Source organism: Corythoichthys intestinalis, chromosome 12, assembly GCF_030265065.1.
Source record: "Corythoichthys intestinalis isolate RoL2023-P3 chromosome 12, ASM3026506v1, whole genome shotgun sequence".
NCBI lineage: Eukaryota > Metazoa > Chordata > Actinopteri > Syngnathiformes > Syngnathidae > Corythoichthys > Corythoichthys intestinalis.
The window spans coordinates 50120250-50140190 of NC_080406.1; the positions used below are offsets into that span (position 1 = coordinate 50120250).

The 19941-nt window shown below is 36.2% G+C and overlaps 1 protein-coding gene across 5 annotated transcripts in view; it reads right to left on the bottom strand.

The window, feature by feature from the left end:
* Positions 1-16062: 16062 nt before the first annotated feature.
* The window catches only part of wdr4 (WD repeat domain 4), a 36858-nt gene continuing 32979 nt past the window's right edge, over positions 16063-19941 (bottom strand). The window contains exon 12 of one of the 5 annotated variants that reach the window (XM_057852374.1): positions 16063-16103. In XM_057852374.1, coding sequence (XP_057708357.1) covers positions 16078-16103 — 26 coding nt within the window. In that variant the 3' untranslated portion in view covers positions 16063-16077. The other 4 variants (XM_057852377.1, XM_057852373.1, XR_009066325.1 and 1 more) reach the window with 4 other exon arrangements.

Below are 19941 nucleotides of genomic sequence, written 5' to 3' on the forward strand. Positions count from 1 at the left end.
TATTCTCCTCAAGTGGACTCACAGTTCCCCACCTTCACATAATAAATGGATCCAAGAAATCCTGCAAAACCTTAGACTTGAAAAAATTAGGTTTTCCCTAAAGGGTTCCCTGCAAACCTTTGACACAATCTGGCAACCCTTTTTACTCCACATAGACTCCATAACAATTGAAGCTGAAAAGCATTGAGCTACCAACACTCTCCTCACCTTTAAAATTTTTTTTTTTTTTTTTTTAATATGTATATGTGTGTGTATGTATATGTACATATATATATATTTTTGTGTGTGTGTGTGTGTGTGTGTATGTATATGCACATGTATGTGTATATATGTATACGTATATGTGTGTGTGCATGTATGCATGTTTGTGTGTATGTGAGTATGCATATATATATATATATATATATATATATATATATATATATATATATATATACTTTTTTTTTTTCCTTTTTCTAATGTGTGTGTGTGATGTGTAAGTTGTGAATGACAATGTCTGGTGTCTTGATCGTGCTGGGAAGGTACCTTTATCTTGTCTATGTTACTTTATCTTGACCTCTTCGGTGAGAAGCTCACTGAGTTGCATCGAAACCCCATCTATCATTAACTGTCATTTATGTGCTTCTATCTTTATTGTGTTTCGCCTGTACCTATCCCATTAATGTGTAAAAAATCAATTAAAAAAAAAAATTTATTAAAAAAAAAAAAAAAAAAAAAACACAACTGTTATTTTGGTTTAAAGTGCCTGTGACACGAAAAACCATGTTTATTTCATAATACACGCGGTATTTTATGCCCCTGAATGATATGGGCCGCTTGGATGTGTGTGGAAGCGATCGCTATTTTTATTTAGTTTTTTTAATCCCGCGCCATGAAAATGAGTGACTTCCGGCTTCGGTCTTGCATTGAGGAGGAGGGCGCTGTGACGTGTACGGTAGAAGACGTCCTCTTCACGCTACAGTGTACTGTTGTGTATGAGGACGAAGGATTCAGCTGATTTTGCGGCTTAATACGTTTATTTTTCGCATCACGCCAGCCACACGGCTGCAGAAAAATCATTCTATATGAGGGAGAGGCGTATGCACCTTTTTGGAGTTTCAAAAGGTTCCCATTCACCGTGGATATTTACTGTGGGACCATTGGACTTATGAGGAAGTGAGTAAACATCTTGTTTTGTATTATGTCAAATACGAATACAGCGATTACAAAGTAAACACTACAAACTTTCTTTAAACGAAGGACTACTTACGTTTGATCATTGATAGGCATGTAAAAAGCTCTCCTAATGCTCATTAGCAGCAGCATGTTAGCTGCACAACAACTCCAGCCACCCTCCTCCGGGGAACGAACTGTAAATTGTTCTCCGCCGGGCGGTTTGCCAATCCGCGATGACAATCGACAACCGGGTCGTCATGTCAAATAATCCAGGATAGTTATGTGTGATTTTCCGCTTCGAAGACTTTGAAACATCACTCGGTTCGGGTTAGCATGTCGGCTAGCTGTCACGCCTTCTGGTTTGTTTACATTCTCCGAAGCAGGGGAAGGGAAATGACATATGCCCGATTTAGGTGTCATAAAATATCGTTCGGGAGGTGCGACAGTAAAGGTGAAGTCAACAGTTTTGACCATTATGGAGTAATTTTGCCATATCGTCCTGATTAAATGCATTTTTATTATTTCATATTCCATTCAGCACAAGACTGTTATTTGTCATGACCATGCCATTTATTTAGCAATTGGGGAAAATACTTGGATAAAAAGAATATCCTATAAAAATATTGAAGTAAAGAGACAGAATCAATGACATTTTGCCGCTGTCTTCGTCGCGTTTTCCCCGTTGTGAATAGTTCCCCCTCGACGGGCTGACTGGTCCTTCTCAAGCCATTTATATAGCTATTGGGGAAAATACTTGAAGAAAAAGAATATTTGGATAAAAAGAATATCCTGTAAAATATTGAAGTGAAGAGACAGAAACAATGACATTTTGCCGCTCTCTTCGTCGCGTTTTCCTCGTTGTGAATAGTTCCCCCTCGACGGGCTGACTGGTCCTTCTCAAGCCATTTATATAGCTATTGGGGAAAAATACTTGGATAAAAAGAATATCCTGTAAAAATATTGGAGCAGAGAGACTGAAACAATGACATTTTGCGGCTCTCTTCGTCGCGTTTTCCTCGTTCTGAATAATTCCCCCTCAATGGGCTAAATAGTAAAACCGATGAGCCCAGTCTACCGCTGACGTCATCCACCTGTTGGGGACGCTAAAGCCCTCTAATGGTAGGCGTGGCTAACCGGCAGATTAAAAGACTAATTTCTCGTCATCTGTGCTTTGCTAAATTGTTGTATATAGTCGAATCGTCTCAAAATATGATTCTAATTCACATAATAATGCCATTTAAGACTTTTTTTCTCGTGTCATATGCTCTTTAAAATACTGCAGTTTCTTTTAAACAGGAGTGCAAGAGCAGAAACTGCTTTTTCAGTCTTGTCTGTGTTTTCCGCCATATCTAATTGTACCCTTGTACTTCGTAGAGCTCTTACAAAATTGGTGAAGGACCGTCAGCACAACTGGGATGTGCTTTTGGATCCAGTATTATTTCCCCAAAGATCCAAGACTAGCACAACCACAAAGCTCTCCCCTTTTTTAATGATGTATGGGAGGGAGGCAGTGACCCCCCCCCCCTCCCCCCGAAGTTCCTATTGACATGCCGGTGAGTACATTTTTAAAACACCCTCCAAAATATTGTACTGGCTTGTTTAGAAGATAGCATTTTTACATCACTTTCAGCTTTCCAAAATATTGCTATTTGACGAGCCCACATACATTATATTGAGAAGAAAAAATCCTCCAAAAAAACGGCAATGGAATATATCTTGAAGTCTCAAGAAAAACAAACGGGCCTATGAAAAACGAATTTTGAAAAAGTACATGGACATTGTTTATAAACCTGGACAAGATGTCCTTCTCTTTAATATGAGAAAACGAGGACGAAAAGGAGGACGAATTGAACCAGACTTTTCTGGGCCATACATCATAAAAGACATTACAGGCAAGCAGGTAACACTGTCAAATTTAGAAGGGGTTACCTCAAAAACCAAATACAGCTTGGATCATATAAAGCCCTATAAAAGGAGTCCACCTGATGATCGCGAGCTCAAAGCCGTACCTGAGATCAACCTTATCCTCTCACATGTATCAGTCTTTTAATAAGACACATTATATCTATCAACACAAAGAAGGGAATTTGGTTTATAACTGGAGACCTTCAAATTCGCTGTGGCTACTCTACCTTCCCGTTCAATGCTTTTGGATAACCTATAATCTATTATGGTCTGAATTTGTTTTTCCACCTTAACTCAGATTCTCCAGCCATCAGTCAGGACTCTGATCACATCTTACAGAAGCCTATAGTCATTACGTTTGTCTCTTCTAGAGAGTTAATGGGGGAAATAGTCAAATCAATACCTTACAAACCTATTTCAATATTGAATTTAATGATCTTGTAGCAATCTTTTCACTATCCGCTCATTATGCTGGTGGTGACCCCCGTTTATGGGCATGATGGGGGTTTTGCATGTACAGACGATTATGAATTTATCGCTTCGATCGTCATTTGTCTGGCCAACCACAGTTTGTCAGCATGATGGTGGTTTGGCCTATTCAGTAGATAATTCTGACCTGATGGTCATCTGGTCAAGTGTCGTAATTATTATTATTATTATTTTTTAATTATTTAACAATGTTGTTTTCAGTTAGATTACTGTGAACTGCAGAGGACCAAGGCAAGGTGGAGGCTGTCGTTGGACCGCATAAATTATATGACATGTCTTTCCGTACACTTAAAGGCAACGGCTGTCTGTCTGATGAAGTCAATGGGAGCAATAAGTATTTAGCAAATAACAAAGATTCTTGCCTTTTGCTTTTTTTTAAATTATTTTGCTATGCAGGTAATTGATGCATACATGCACATCCTCATTGAATCCTCATTGTAGCTATTTTTCTCAATGCATTTAATTTTTGCCGGAGCACAGTTGTAATGTTGTTGCCCTTTTTTTAACAGGAGCCCATTCACCAACTCTCTGCTGTGGTAGCTGGGAGTCTGTTTTTGGGAAAATTTCAGCCTATTAGAAAGGTAATCTATTTAATAACATTATTTAGCGATAAAGATGTCCCGCTCACGTCATTTTCAAAGTATCGGAATCGGCAAAAAAATATCGGACATGCCTTTTTTTTTTTTAACATATATATATATTTTTAATTTTAATCGTTTTCTAATTGTATTTAACGTTACAGACAAAAGTAGTAGTTTTGGCTTAAAGTAGGGCTTTCAAATTTATTGTGTTAACGGCAGTAATTAATTTTAATTAATCACGTTAAATAACGCATGCGCTGCACGACCCACTCAGGCATTGTCGCGTTCAATCTATAAAGACGACGTTTTACCTATAGATAGCGTTAAAAGGCCGTATAATGAGTGAAGAGAATTTTGACAGCCTTTGGAGCTATTTTTTATGTGGCTAAAGCCTTACAATACCTCACTCAGCAATTAAAAATAACGTGGGAGGAAATGTGGGGAAGAAATAAGTAGTAGTTGATCATTTTCTTAACACCCTATGTTCTTTCCCAACGCAGAGAAGATATATCAATTGGTGCCTCTACGCATAGTCATGGTTGCACTTCCCATCACGCATTTGGGCAGAAGTTAAATGGCTGCAGTATCATTTACTGAAAGCTCAACAAATACACTAGATGGCAATATTTAGTCACAATATACAAAGTCACATTTATCCTTTAAGAATTACAAGTCTTTCTATCCATAGATCCCTCTCACAGAAAGAATGTTAATAATGCAAATGCCATCTTGAGGATTTATTGTCATAATAAACAAATACAGTACTTATGTACTGTATGTTGAATGTATATATTCGTCCGAGTTTTATTCATTTTTTTCTTAATGCATTGCCAAAATGTATATGATCCAGAAAAATTATCGGGAATGATTGGAATTTAATCGGGAGCAAAAAAAAAAGCAATCGGATCGGGGAATATCGGGATCGGCAAAAACTCAAACTAAAACGATCGAGATCGGATCAGGAGCAAAAAACATAATCGGAACAACCCTATTTAGCGATATTACTTTAATGTTAGTAACCCAAAATAACAATAATATATGTTCTTGTGAGGAAATTCCCTGTTGAAAAAAAGTGGATTTGTCCTGTCAACGTATTGGATTTTATCATTATCACTGGATTTTAGTGGTAATTGGGGTTATATTTTCTTCAGACCTACAGATTCTGGAATGTATTTTATTTAGCTATTAATTGAGCTGATGCCATACAGAAGTGAAATTTCAATAGCAAGTTTACTACATAAATCTGTCATTGAGCGGAATCACACAAAGGCACTAACCTTTTATAGATTGTCCACATAACTTAGAGGACACTGGGGATCATCGATCCCTTGGGGAACGAGGACAAATATGAGAGCAAAATCTTGCGGAATAGGAGGTAACAGCTTCATAAAGTTTTAAATTATTGGGCTTATGTTAAAATGGAAATTAAAATTTCAATATTATGCTTATAAAACAATAATTAGGAACTTCTTGAGGTTGGCGGGCCGTGAAATCCAAAGACTACCAAACTACCAAAACTGTGCCCCATAATAAGCAACAGGACAACAACAGCTGTGGGGTTTTAGCCTTAAAGGTAATGATTTGAAGATTTCAGAGTCTCTGTAATAAACTTTGCTGCTGTTGTTGTTTAGCACTGATATGTAACAGAATGCCTAAAATGCCATTTCACAGTTTGCGGAAGAGTATATGTCCAATGGAGATCTCAGGCACACCCTGACCCACCTTCCCGAAGTTCTGAAGGCTCGAGTAGATATAGCATGTGCCGTCCTACAGGCTGGGAGTGTGAGATGTCTGTTTAAATAAAAAAAAAATTTTTTAATCGTCATCGGTCTCCTCACATAATTGAACTCCTGATTGCTCTCAATGTCACTATTTACTTTCAAAGGCATCTAAAGAACAGATCAGAGGATCTGCTGCTGTGCTTTATCCTCTCCCGCCATCATCGATCCCTTATCCGTATAGGTTTGTCATGATAAAAAGTCTTTAAAAAGGCATTAAAATTCATGTGGCAGGTCTTAAGCTCTGTTGCTCCAAGTCTGTCAAAAAATATATTGTTTATATTCGTAATAGACTACCATCCTTTAAATAGTACTGTCACTATAGGTAGCATCTTTAACAGGCTTATAACATCCTTAAAATTTTTCTTTTGAAATGGTCTTTAATAGGTTTAAGCATAGACATCATAATCATATATTATGAAGTCTGGTATTAGTCTGAATTTTCCCCAGTATGACTTTCAAATGGGCATGAAATGGAGTAAGTAGTCTTAAAGACATATTTAGCAGACAAAAAGCCTGTTAAAATGTGCCAATAATTCATTCTCTAATATTCAGCTCTCAATTCTACTGACAGTAATAGACGTCTAATCATCTGGCTCTCTTCATCCCTCTGCTGAGAGGTTCATTGAGTTTTTCGCTAGTTGACATCTGATCCATTTGAAGTGCATGGGAGGTCCTCCCACTCAAAACCGCGGTGAACTGAGCCGCGTTTTGTCCAAGCCAGCCGCACTTTGTTTTCTTTTGCGTTTCCCTTTCGGGTATTACCGCACCGTGATAGACGGCGTAGGTGTGGTGCATTTAGTCTATATACAACAACAACATGCCTGTGACGTCATGTGCTAGAATGGCCTAGTGGTGAAGTTATTCGTGGCTTATACGTGATAACGCGGGTTCGTATCCCGCTTAAGAACTGTGTTTCTTTGTATTTTTCTATGGCTGCCTGACTAATTAAAAACTGTTAAAATAAAAAAATTTAAATCAAGCACGCATTTTGTCTCAAGTATATTGACAGATCGTAATCAATATGTGCTAGGATTTACAGAAACATGGAAAATGTGTAGCTGTCTTAATTATAATTTTTTTTTTTTAAATCCACAAACAGAGAGGACAGCACTACGAATGTAGACTGATAATTAACAAAAGGTGACATCACAGCTATTAAAATTTGAATCAAGTCAGTCAATCAAAAAATTATGAAAAATTTGAAAAATTTATAAATGTATAAATTGGAAAACTAAGAGGTGTGCCCTGATCTCCAAGTAAAGTACTTCAACCCTGCACTGGTTTGGGGTCAAAAGGTCAAATGGGCTAGGAGCTATTGAAGTTTGAAATTTGTCGGTCAATTAAAAAAATCAATAAAAATTTATAAATGTATAAATTGGAAAACTAAGAGATGTGCCCTGATCTCCAAGTAAAGTACTTCAACCCTGCACTGGTTTGGGGTCAAAAGGTCAAATGGACTAGGAGCTATTGAAGTTGGAAGCAAGTCAGTCAATTTAAAAAATCATGAAATATTTTTAAAGAGATAAATTGGAAAACTAAAAGGTGTGCCCTGATCTCCAAGTAAAGTACTTCAACCCTGCACTGGTTTGGGGTCAAAAGGTCAAATGGGCTAGGAGCTATTGAAGTTGGAAGCTAGTCAAAAAATAAAAAAATCATTAAAAATTTATAAAGAGATAAATTGGAAAACTAAGAGGTGTGCCCTGATCTCCAAGTAAAGTACTTCAACCCTGCACTGGTTTGGGGTCAAAAGGTCAAATGGGCTAGGAGCTATTAAAGTTGGAAGCTAGTCAGTCAATTTTAAAAAATCATTAAAAATTTATAAATATATAAATTGGAAAACTAAGAGGTGTGCCCTGATCTCAAAGTAAATTACTTCAACCCTGCACTGGTTTGGGGTCAAAAGGTCTAATGGGCTAGGAGCTATTGAAGTTGGAAGCTAGTCAAAAAATTAAAAAATCATTAAAAATTTATAAAGAGATAAATTGGAAAACTAAGAGGTGTGCCCTGATCTCCAAGTAAAGTACTTCAACCCGACACTGGTTTGGGGTCAAAAGGTCAAATGGGCTAGGAGCTATTGAAGTTGGAAGCTAGTCAAAAAATAAAAAAATCATTAAAAATTTATAAAGAGATAAATTGGAAAACTAAGAGGTGTGCCCTGATCTCCAAGTAAAGTACTTCAACCCTGCACTGGTTTGGGGTCAAAAGGTCAAATGGGCTAGGAGCTATTGAAGTTGGAAGCTAGTCAGTCAATTAAAAAAATCATTTAAATTTTTTAAAGAGATAAATTGGAAAACTAAGAGGTGTGCCCTGATCTCCAAGTAAAGTACTTCAACCCTGCACTGGTTTGGGGTCAAAAGGTCTAATGGGCTAGGAGCTATTGAAGTTGGAAGCTAGTCAAAAAATTAAAAAATTAATTTAAAATTTATAAAGAGATAAATTGGAAAACTAAGAGGTGTGCCCTGATCTCCAAGTAAAGTACTTCAACCCTGCACTGGTTTGGGGTCAAAAGGTCAAATGGGCTAGGAGCTATTGAAGTTGGAAGCTAGTCAAAAAATAAAAAAATCATTAAAAATTTATAAAGAGATAAATTGGAAAACTAAGAGGTGTGCCCTGATCTCCAAGTAAAGTACTTCAACCCTACACTGGTTTGGGGTCAAAAGGTCAAATGGGCTAGGAGCTATTGAAGTTTGAAATTTGTCAGTCAATTAAAAAAAAATCATTAAACATTTATAAAGAGATAAATTGGAAAACTAAGAGGTGTGCCCTGATCTCCAAGTAAACTACTTCAACCCTGCACTGGTTTGGGGTCAAAAGGTCAAATGGGATAGGAGCTATTGAAGTTGGAAGCTAGTAAAAAAATTAAAAAATCATTAAAATATTGTAAAGAGATGAATTGGAAAACTAAGAGGTGTGCCCTGATCTCCAAGTAAAGTACTTCAACCCTGCACTGGTTTGGGGTCAAAAGGTCAAATGGGCTAGGAGCTATTGAAGTTTGAAATTTGTCAGTCAATTTAAAAAATCATTAAAAATTTATAAATGTATAAATTGGAAAACTAAGAGGTGTGCCCTGATCTCCAAGTAAAGTACTTCAACCCTGCACTGGTTTGGGGTCAAAAGGTCAAATGGGATAGGAGCTATTGAAGTTGGAAGCTAGTCAGTCAATTAAAAAAATCATTAAAAATGTATAAATATATAAATTGGAAAACTAAGAGGTGTGCCCTGATCTCCAAGTAAAGTACTTCAACCCTGCACTGGTTTGGGGTCAAAAGGTCAAATGGGATAGGAGCTATTGAAGTTGGAAGCTAGTCAGTCAATTAAAAAAATCATTAAAAATTTTTAAAGAGATAAATTGGAAAACTAAGAGGTGTGCCCTGATCTCCAAGTAAAGTACTTCAACCCTGCACTGGTTTGGGGTCAAAAGGTCAAATGGGCTAGGAGCTATTGAAGTTGGAAGCTAGTCAGTCTATTAAAAAAATCTGTATATGTGAGCATATACAGGCTCAACAAGTATACTGTAAGAAGTATTTTATATGTCCAACATTAAAATTGTAAAACAACACACTAATAAAATGTGCAAAACCCCATAAATAAACCTGAACTGACACAAAATATCAAATGAATAGTTCAACCATGGTGTGTTCTCCTCAGTTTTGGCCGCATTCCAACGCAATGCATGTCTACTGTAGTGGTTGCATTTATATATGAAGAGCTGTTGTCTGTTGACCAAGGACTTGCTCATTCAAAAGTACTTGGGTAATTCTGGCCACCTCTCAGGGTTTTTACCGGGGAGAAGAAAAATCAGCCTTTGCTTGGGACCTGTAGGAGTACCAGAATTCTCTGGTACTTGTAGTGTTAAGGTGTAACCCAGCTACTGCCTAAAGTTTACTGAGATAGGCTACAGCACCCCCATGATCCTAGTCAGGAGAACCGGTACAGGATGAAAGAATATATATCCTTTAAAGGTATTGAAAATAAAAAAATTAATTGTTTCTGAAGTGGAGTATTTGTTGTATAAAAAATAATGAAATTACTTATTTATTGATAGGCAGTCTAAATAAAGTATTTTGAAATCAAATTTATGTTTTTACTTAGTTATGTACATATCCATAAACATCTATGTGGTATCTACATTGTAATTTTTTCAAAAAATTTTTCTTCCAAAAATAGCCAGTTTGTTCATGTTGGTTTACAATAAAAAAATGGATGGATATAAATAAATTGTCGTTAAATTTGAGTAAAACCAAAGCTATGATGTTTGGTAGCGTTAAAACTAATTCTGATTTGCATATAATTATTGACGGTTTCCAAATTGAAAACGCAGATGTGAATACATTTTTAGGTGTCAAAATTGATAGTAAACTGACATGGAAACCCACATCAGACATATAAAAACAAAAATTTCCAAGAGTCTCTCAATTATAAATAAAGCTAAACAATTTCTTGACGAGAACGCACTCCGCACTTTATACTGCTCCTTGGTTCTTCCATACTTCTCATATTGTGTTGAAGTCTGGGGAAACACCTATCAAAGCATGATAAATCCTTTAGTCACCTTACAGAAACGGGCTGTGCGAATCATCCATAAGGTCGGGTTTCTGGAGCACACACATAATTTGTTTATTTACTCAAAGCTGCTAAAATTTAACGATCTTGTAAAGTATAATACCTCAATAATCCTCTATAAAGCATTTAATAAATTATTACCAATTAAATTGTAAAACCTTTTTACAATGAAAGAGAGACTTCAAAATACCAAAAATTCGAACAACTCGTAAAAGTTTTTGTGTGTCTGTGTGTGGAGTAATCTGGGAATGCAACACAAGCAATGCCAAACTATCTACAGATTTAAACGGTTATACAAATTTATGGTCTGGTCACAGTATACTGATATAAGGTCTTAATTACATCAATAAGTTGTCTTGGTATGAGTGCTGGTTGTTTCTTACCATTGCTGGTATATTGCCCGGTACCATTGTTGGTATAGTTATTGTTGCCATTTATAATTTGTTTGCCCTGTGTGAGTGGCCTTTACCATAGTTGGTATGGTTTAACTTTCATTACCATGTTGGTATGAAATTGTTTTTGGGTTTGGGTGTTACCTGTGGTAACTTCATGTCAAGGGACAACATTTGTTACAAAAATGAAATTGTACATAACTGTTTGAACTGATTTTTTGGTTGCCTACATTTTTGGAAGGAAGTAGCAAGATTTTTTTTGTTCCTAATTAGATGAGAATAGGGGTGGGATTAAATAAGTTTTCTTCTTCCCACTCCTTTTCAGGCATGTAGTTGATGTTGCTATGTTAGTTTTGCTGCTCTTTTGTGTTATATGTTTATAAGAGCCGTATATGTTTGCTGTCTTGACAAGGAAAATTACGGCCTGAAATAAACAAATGAAATGAAATGAAATGATAAAGTGAACACACCCTTTACAATTCACAGCTCTTTCTTTAAAAAAAAAAAAAAAAAAAAAAGATTAAATGACAAGTAATCATCTATCAAACTAATGACTTGATTATTATTACAATGTCTACAGGCTGGGAGGATTCTTCCGTTATTTGAAAGTTGCACCTAGTAGAATTTGACATGTTTGGGTTTTGCTTACGTCTTGGAACAAAAAAATAATTGAGAAGATTCCAATACCTTGACAGTTACTATTGAAATGTTATAATTGTATTTTTAATTACGTGTTGCACATTATGGTTTTCCAATGTAATTGGATGCCTTTGTGGATTTCATTTTAGTGTACATTATTACATGCAAGACTCCATTATGTTCTAACTGTAATGTTGAAACGAAACGAATTATTGAATGAATTAATAAAGTAAATAATTTTTTAATTAAGTAAAATAGGAATTACCCAAATGATTGGAGTGGGTGGTATCTTTTACTTTTATTACTTTAATCTAGATTTTGAAGCAAGTACAGTACATTAGTGAAGTAGTAAAGTAGTAGTTTACAGTAGTAAAGTAAGGCTGTCATTGGGATTCATCAATCAAAAAAAAAAAGTTATATAGTTACTTGTAATAATCCAATGCCTTTAAATATGAAAAGGAACACAGTACAACTTGCTCATGTTTATTATATACATTATAAATCTGAATGGGTTAATCGGACTCAAAACAAAAAATAAAATATATAAATAAAATATGGAATGCCAAATAAAATTTGAAAAAAAAACCCAGGCAATTAATCTATGTCAAAAGTGTTCATTAACACAATGTTCTTTAATAAATCATGTCATTAGCGAGCGAGCTGTAGGCCTATAGGTAATAGGTTAATGCATATAAGCCCATGAAGTCAAAATGTGTTTTCCACATTTGAGTTGCGCAAAAATTATGATGCATCATTCATATGTTCTGCTATTTTCACCCTATAAATCGAGGATATAAGTGGGTTTAAATTCAAAATTGTATTTATTTGCATGCACTGTAGTGGGGGATGGGTCTGATATATCGATATCGTGGGTCTGCTTTAAGGAAAAGGCCTTGTCCTTGCTTGTCTCTGGACTGTAACATTCTCCGTAATACATGCAAGACACCATTTAGATAACCTTAACCCTTAACTTATTGATCTGGCCACGGCAATAATATAAAGTTTGTTCTGTACTAGCTTCCAACTTCAATAGCTCCTAGCCCATTTGACCTTTTGACCCCAAACCAGTGCAGGGTTGAAGTACTTTACTTGGAGATCAGGGCACACCTCTTAGTTTTCCAATTTATCTCTTTAAAAATATTTCATGATTTTTTAAATTGACTGACAAATTTCAAACTTCAATAGCTCCTAGCCCATTTGACCTTTTGACCCGAAACCAGTGCAGGGTTGAAGTCCTTTACTTGGAGATCAGGGCACATCTCTTAGTTTTCCAATTTATCTCTTTATAAATTTTTAATGATTTTTTAATTTTTTGACTAGCTTCCAACTTCAATAGCTCCTAGCCCATTTGACCTTTTGACCCCAAACCAGTGCAGGGTTGAAGTAATTTACTTTGAGATCAGGGCACACCTCTTAGTTTTCCAATTTATATATTTATAAATTTTTAATGATTTTTTTAATTGACTGACTAGCTTCCAACTTCAATAGCTCCTAGCCCATTTGACCTTTTGACCCCAAACCAGTGCAGGGTTGAAGTAATTTACTTTGAGATCAGGGCACACCTCTTAGTTTTCCAATTTATATATTTATAAATTTTTAATGATTTTTTTAATTGACTGACTAGCTTCCAACTTCAATAGCTCCTAGCCCATTTGACCTTTGGACCCCAAACCAGTGCAGGGTTGAAGTACTTTACTTGGAGATCAGGGCACACCTCTTAGTTTTCCAATTTATCTCTTTAAAAATATTTCATGATTTTTTAAATTGACTGACAAATTTCAAACTTCAATAGCTCCTAGCCCATTTGACCTTTTGACCCGAAACCAGTGCAAGGTTGAAGTCCTTTACTTGGAGATCAGGGCACACCTCTTAGTTTTCCAATTTATCTCTTTATAAATTTTTTATGATTTTTTTATTTTTTGACTAGCTTCCAACTTCAATAGCTCCTAGCCCATTTGACCTTTTGACCCCAAACCAGTGCAGGGTTGAAGTACTTTACTTGGAGATCAGGGCACACCTCTTAGTTTTCCAATTTATACATTTATAAATTTTTAATGATTTTTTAATTTTTTGACTAGCTTCCAACTTCAATAGCTCCTAGCCCATTTGACCTTTTGACCCCAAACCAGTGCAGGGTTGAAGTACTTTACTTGGTGTTCGAGGCACACCTCTTAGTTTTCCAATTTATGCCTCCAAATTTTTTTTATGATTTTTTAATTTATTGACTAGCTTCAAACTTCAATAGCTCCTAGGCCATTTGACCTTTTGACCCCAAACCAGTGTAGGGTTGAAGTACTTTACTTGGAGATCAGGGCACACCTCTTAGTTTTCCAAAATATCTCTTTATAAATTTTGCATGATTTTTTTAATTGACTGACTAGCTTCCAACTTCAATAGCTCCTAGCCCATTTGACCTTTTGAACCCAAACCAGTGCAGGGTTGAAGTACTTTACTTGGAGATCAGGGCACACCTCTTAGTTTTCCAATTTATCCCTCCAAAAAATTTTTAATGATTTTTTAAATTATTGACTAGCTTCAAACTTCAATAGCTCCTAGGCCATTTGACCTTTTGACCCCAAACCGGTGCAGGGTTGACATACTTTACTTGAAGTTCAAGGCACACCTCTTAGTTTTCCAATTTATGCCTCCAAATTTTTTTTATGATTTTTTAAATTATTGACTAGCTTCAAACTTCAATAGCTCCTAGGCCATTTGACCTTTTGACCTCAAACCAGTGCAGGGTTTACATACTTTACTTGGAGTTCAAGGCACACCTCTTAGTTTTCCAATTTATCCCTCCAAAAAATTTTTTATGATTTTTTAAATTATTGACTAGCTTCAAACTTCAATAGCTCCTAGGCCATTTGACCTTTTGACCTCAAACCAGTGCAAGGTTGAAGTACTTTACTTGGTGTTCAAGGCACACCTCTTAGTTTTCCAATTTATGCCTCCAAATTTTTTTTAATGATTTTTTAATTTATTGACTAGCTTCAAACTTCAATAGCTCCTAGGCCATTTGACCTTTTGACCCCAAACCAGTGCAGGGTTGACATACTTTACTTGGTGTTCAAGGCACACCTCTTAGTTTTCCAATTTATGCCTCCAAATTTTTTTTATGATTTTTAAAATTATTGACTAGCTTCAAACTTCAATAGCTCCTAGGCCATTTGACCTTTTGACTTCAAACCAGTGCAAGGTTGACGTACTTTACTTGGTGTTCAAGGCACACCTCTTAGTTTTCCAATTTATGCCTCCAAATTGTTTTTAATGATTTTTTAATTTATTGATTAGCTTCAAACTTCAATAGCTCCTAGGCCATTTGACCTTTTGACCCCAAACCAGTGCAGGGTTTACATACTTTACTTGGAGTTCAAGGCACACCTCTTAGTTTTCCAATTTATCCCTCCAAAAATTTTTTTATGATTTTTTAAATTATTGACTAGCTTCAAACTTCAATAGCTCCTAGGCCATTTGACCTTTTGACCCCAAACCAGTGCAGGGTTGACATACTTTACTTGGTGTTCAAGGCACACCTCTTAGTTTTCCAATTTATGCCTCCAAATTTTTTTTATGATTTTTTAAATTATTGACTAGCTTCAAACTTCAATAGCTCCTAGGCCATTTGACCTTTTTCCTCAAACCAGTGCAAGGTTGAAGTACTTTACTTGGTGTTCAAGGCACACCTCTTAGTTTTCCAATTTATCCCTCCAAAAAAAATTTTATGATTTTTTAAATTATTGACTACCTTTAAACTTCAATAGCTCCTAGGCCATTTGACCTTTTGACCCCAAACCAGTGCAGGGTTGACATACTTTACTTGTTGTTCAAGGCACACCTCTTAGTTTTCCAATTTATGCCTCCAAATTTTTTTTATGATTTTTTAAATTATTGACTAGCTTCAAACTTCATTAGCTCCTAGGCCATTTGACCTTTTGACCTCAAACCAGTGCGAGGTTGAAGTACTTTACTTGGTGTTCAAGGCACACCTCTTAGTTTTCCCTTTTTTTATGTATAGGTTGTTAATAAATGTACTTGATTAAAACTTAAGTAGCTGTGAGGTCATTTGACCTTTTTGTTCATTATCAGTGTACATTTGTAGTCCTGTTCTTGCTGTTTCTGAATTTTTCTTTTTTTTCATTCAGACAGCTACACATTTTCCATCTGTTTCGTTAAATCCTACCACAAATTGAATACGATCTGTCAATATACTTGATACAAGTACAGAAAAAGCATGCTTGATTTTAAACTTTTTATTTTAACAGTGTTTTTATTTATCAGGCAGCCATCATTCTTTTTTTTATTGAGCCATCATTCTTTTTTTTATTGAGAAAAAAAAAATAATAATTCAAAGACCTCAAGCGGGATTCGATCCCACATTCTCAGGTGCGACAGACAACCGATTCTGTTATCGAGCTATTCTTCCATGTGACGTCACAATAATGTTTTCTGCTTCTAGAAGAATGTTTCGGCACGTACGCCATCTGTCACTGTGCGATAAAACCTGAAAGAGAAACGCAACAGAAAAGAAAGTGCGGCTGGCTTGAACAGAACGCGGCTCAGTTCACCGCAGTCTCAAACACCGCATGGGACGTCTTCAGCTGTCAATGGCAGAGAAAGGCAAAACCGTTAAAGGACGTGCCAAGCCTTTTAAAAATGCTAATCGTAGTAGAATATCATTACGAGAGACTTTATAAGCCTGCTAAAATATGCTGATTATAGTGACAGTCTTATTTAAAGGATGTTATAAACCTGTTGAAATACAGTACCTATGCTACTGCAACGTTATTTACAGGACATTATAAGCCTGATAAACTGTCCCAACCCTACCCATCTTTAATATTAGTGCTTCGACAGTCAGTGGCAGTACCTAAATAAACGTGTCAAACGTATGCTACATTTGTTCGATGGGACACCTTGCATCGATAGTCCACGCGGTCGAGTTAATGAGCCGTCAAAAACGGGGCTCCTACTTAGACAAAGCCTACCCATTCTCCAGAACACCGGCCCATTTTTGGAGTTTTGCGTAAAATGATAATGATGTAATTTTTTTTTCATTCTCTTTTGTGTTTTTTCATTGCAAGCAAAATAAATAAAGATATTACTACCAAAGCATTTGTAGTTGCAATTACTGGTGCGCGATAATTATTGGTCCGATAATAGGAATTATGACGTCATCCCAATAAATGCAATAACATTATTAATTGGACCGATAATACTGTATGTGCTGTGCTGCGCTACACACCAGAATGGGAAATCAGTTGACCATTTGCGGGGCATTGCTGCCACCTGCCGGTCAGAATAATTCGCTGCATCTATTTTTTGTTTTGCTCACAAGCTCATTCATTTACACAGTGCGGTGTCTAGCGGTAGCATTGACAATCGTGAATGCTTTCCGCCTCGGAAATATATGTCTAAGTATTTTATGTTTACTATAACATATGCATGTGCAATATATGTTTACTTCTCTGGTGAAGGGTCATATGTACAGAACTTCATAAGTTGTGTTATAGAAGCCAGCCAATTCTTAAGGTGTGCTATGCTTTACATATAATAGTTGTGTATATAAATGTATTGTGCAGTTTGTTGTATATTGAGTATTGAATATGTCTATTTTTCTGTTGTACTTTCACAATATTAAGACAAGTGTCTTCCCAAAAAAGCAAGAAAAAGACCAAGCCTTGTTGTTTATGGAAGTGTATTCAGAAGTGCAGAAGTCAAACGCACCGTACATGTACTGTAATATTTTTTGGCACAGTGTCGGTGGATTGGGATGTGTGCGTTTGTAAAGCAAGCGCTCCTTTTCTGTGACGTCACGCTCAAGTGTGCCACACGGCTAGCGAGAAACACATCTTAAAAGGCCACTGAAAAGATGACAATCGCTTCGATGGTGTTTTAAAGATTGATATTATTATAAGGAAAGCCATTAATCCTTTTTGCTCTACCATATTTTTGTTATGAGGAATGAGTGATGAACCTTACAACATAATGTTTGCATTTTACAGTGTTAGTTATAAGTTAGTAAGTTATTGAGAGGCCTTTTGGTTATTGATAGGCTTGCTGTCCTAACCTGTCTCCCTGGTTAAGAAAGTTGTTCCATTGACCAAGACCACAACAGTCTCCTCTCCTGTAGCACCAACTAGTTTTATTTGATGACAAAGCACAATACCTGTTGGGTTTATGTTTTAGTTCAGTGCTCATTATTCAGGAAACACATCTTAAATTATATTGACTAATTGATTGTGATTGACTCAAATTATATGTATTTGAAAAAATAAATATTGGCACTTTATTAGAAGTCAAGACTATTCTTGTCTTTGCTTTGTTCATAATAATGTTCATGTCATTATGAAAAATCTGGTGAGGTCAAAGGCAAAACTATGTTGAATCCACCACTAGTTTTTTTTTTTTTTTTTTTTTAAACCTCCAGGTGTTCAAAAACTTGGGTGAATATACATTCTAAAAATTATATATTTATAGTTTTTTTGTTGTTTTTTTTTAAACAGTTTTTATATTTATTATCGGTTATCGATATCGGTATCGGCTTTGAGGAGCAGGAAGTTATCGGTATCGGTTTCAAAAAATGGATATCGTGCACCCCTCGTTGCAATCATTTTCCGGGAGAAGTTGAGCATTATCTGACAGAATTGCAGGGTATGCCAATACTTTTGGCCAGCAGTGCATTTGTTACATGGTTTGATGCATTTTTATGCATGATAAATGAGTTATGTCTGAATTTCGGGGGCCTTGGAACTGATTAGGGCATTTACATGGAAAACGGGTCTCTACTTACAGAATTTTTTAAGTTATGAAACTACTTCCAGAACCACTTAATTTCCTAAGTAGAGATACCACTGTACATAGTTTCATATCTGTTATGGACAAGATGCATCTCGGTCTGAACCGCTCAGATGGATTCTGACTGGGGATGTCCTGATACGATCACGTGATCGGAAATGGAGCCGATCGCGCCATTTTTCAGAGGATTGGAATCTGGTGAAAAGGATCGGGTTTTTAATTTAAAGGGCAACTGAAGAGCTTTTCGGATTTCGCTTGAGTGTTTTACTCTGTTGAATTGTATTAAATGCATCATTCACGGTCTCAAAAAGTCACATTAAAAAAAAATAATAATAATTGACCGCGTAGTTTTTGAGTTATGGCCACAGCAACACCATAGCAACGAGGGACGAGCCGCCCTGTCGACCGCTACCTGATTACGTAACTTCCAGAGAGCCTCGCCACCACTCTGAACAAGGAAATATAGCACCATGCTATCCTCGCCATATAGTGCAAACATTTTCTGGGTTTTACTCGCGAGATTCGTCATGCCATCGCGATGTGTAGCGATGAATTGCTCACAGGAAGACTCTCGACTCTATAAGAGGTCCAAAAAAACATCTCCTGCAAAGGTTTGGACCGTTTTTGTGAGCATGCATACAGGTCCTCAATCGGCTCATTGTTTTCATCATTTCGGCGACGACAGCTTTGAAAACCTACAATGCAACCTTGGTTTTACAAAGACGTAAGTAGACCCTTACCTTTCTGATTCTAAAATTTGATGCACTTCTGTTGATAAACGAAGGGGACTCCTACTGCCTGTTTGTTGAAGCGCGACATTTTTGTTGTTGTTGCTGTTGCCCTGGCATAAGTAGATAGGTTTGCGGACAGGTCTACTCATGTGATTTTATTGCTATATCAATAAGTATTATGTAAATTCAAATGTCCCCAGCACCAAATAGGTCCTTGGCTCGTTGTTTTTTGACCTGTCACAGGGTAAATATAAAGCATTATTATTTGATCACCAAGAAATTATCAAATTAAAATTAGGATTCATCCAATATTTTCATGCTGCTGTGAGTTTTTTTTCTCCAGGAAGCCAAACATAAAAAATTAAGCGGCGGAAACCCTCAAGACGATGAAAAAAGCGTTGCAAGTCAGTCCCCACCCAGTTTCCAAAAATCAAGAGAGAGTGGGTCGAGTCATATGATGACCGAAGTGATGCGGTGTCCAACGATGACTGAAGAGATCCTGTGAGGCCTGCCAGATGCTGAATTTCTTCCGTCTGCGACATCAGATGACGATGACTTAGGAGAAATAAATGTAGCAAATTTTGATGACATGAAATCATAAACTAGTCATATATACAGTACACATTTTTTAAAAGTCTAGTTACCTTCATATTTTAATGATAATGATTTATCTTTGTATAGAAAACACTTAATGCTACAGAAAAGAGTACATATTTCCCCACTGCCATTATCATTTTTCAATGTTGCGCTAGTCCGTTGCTATCCAAACTCTGTATTGCTTACTAAATTTGTTCTTTGATGTGTGCCATTGTGTGCTTGGTATAACATGTTGTGTCACAATCTGACAACGAAAACTGATGCTGATTCAACATAAATCTGGTATCATTTATTATTGTGGCCTATTGAATAT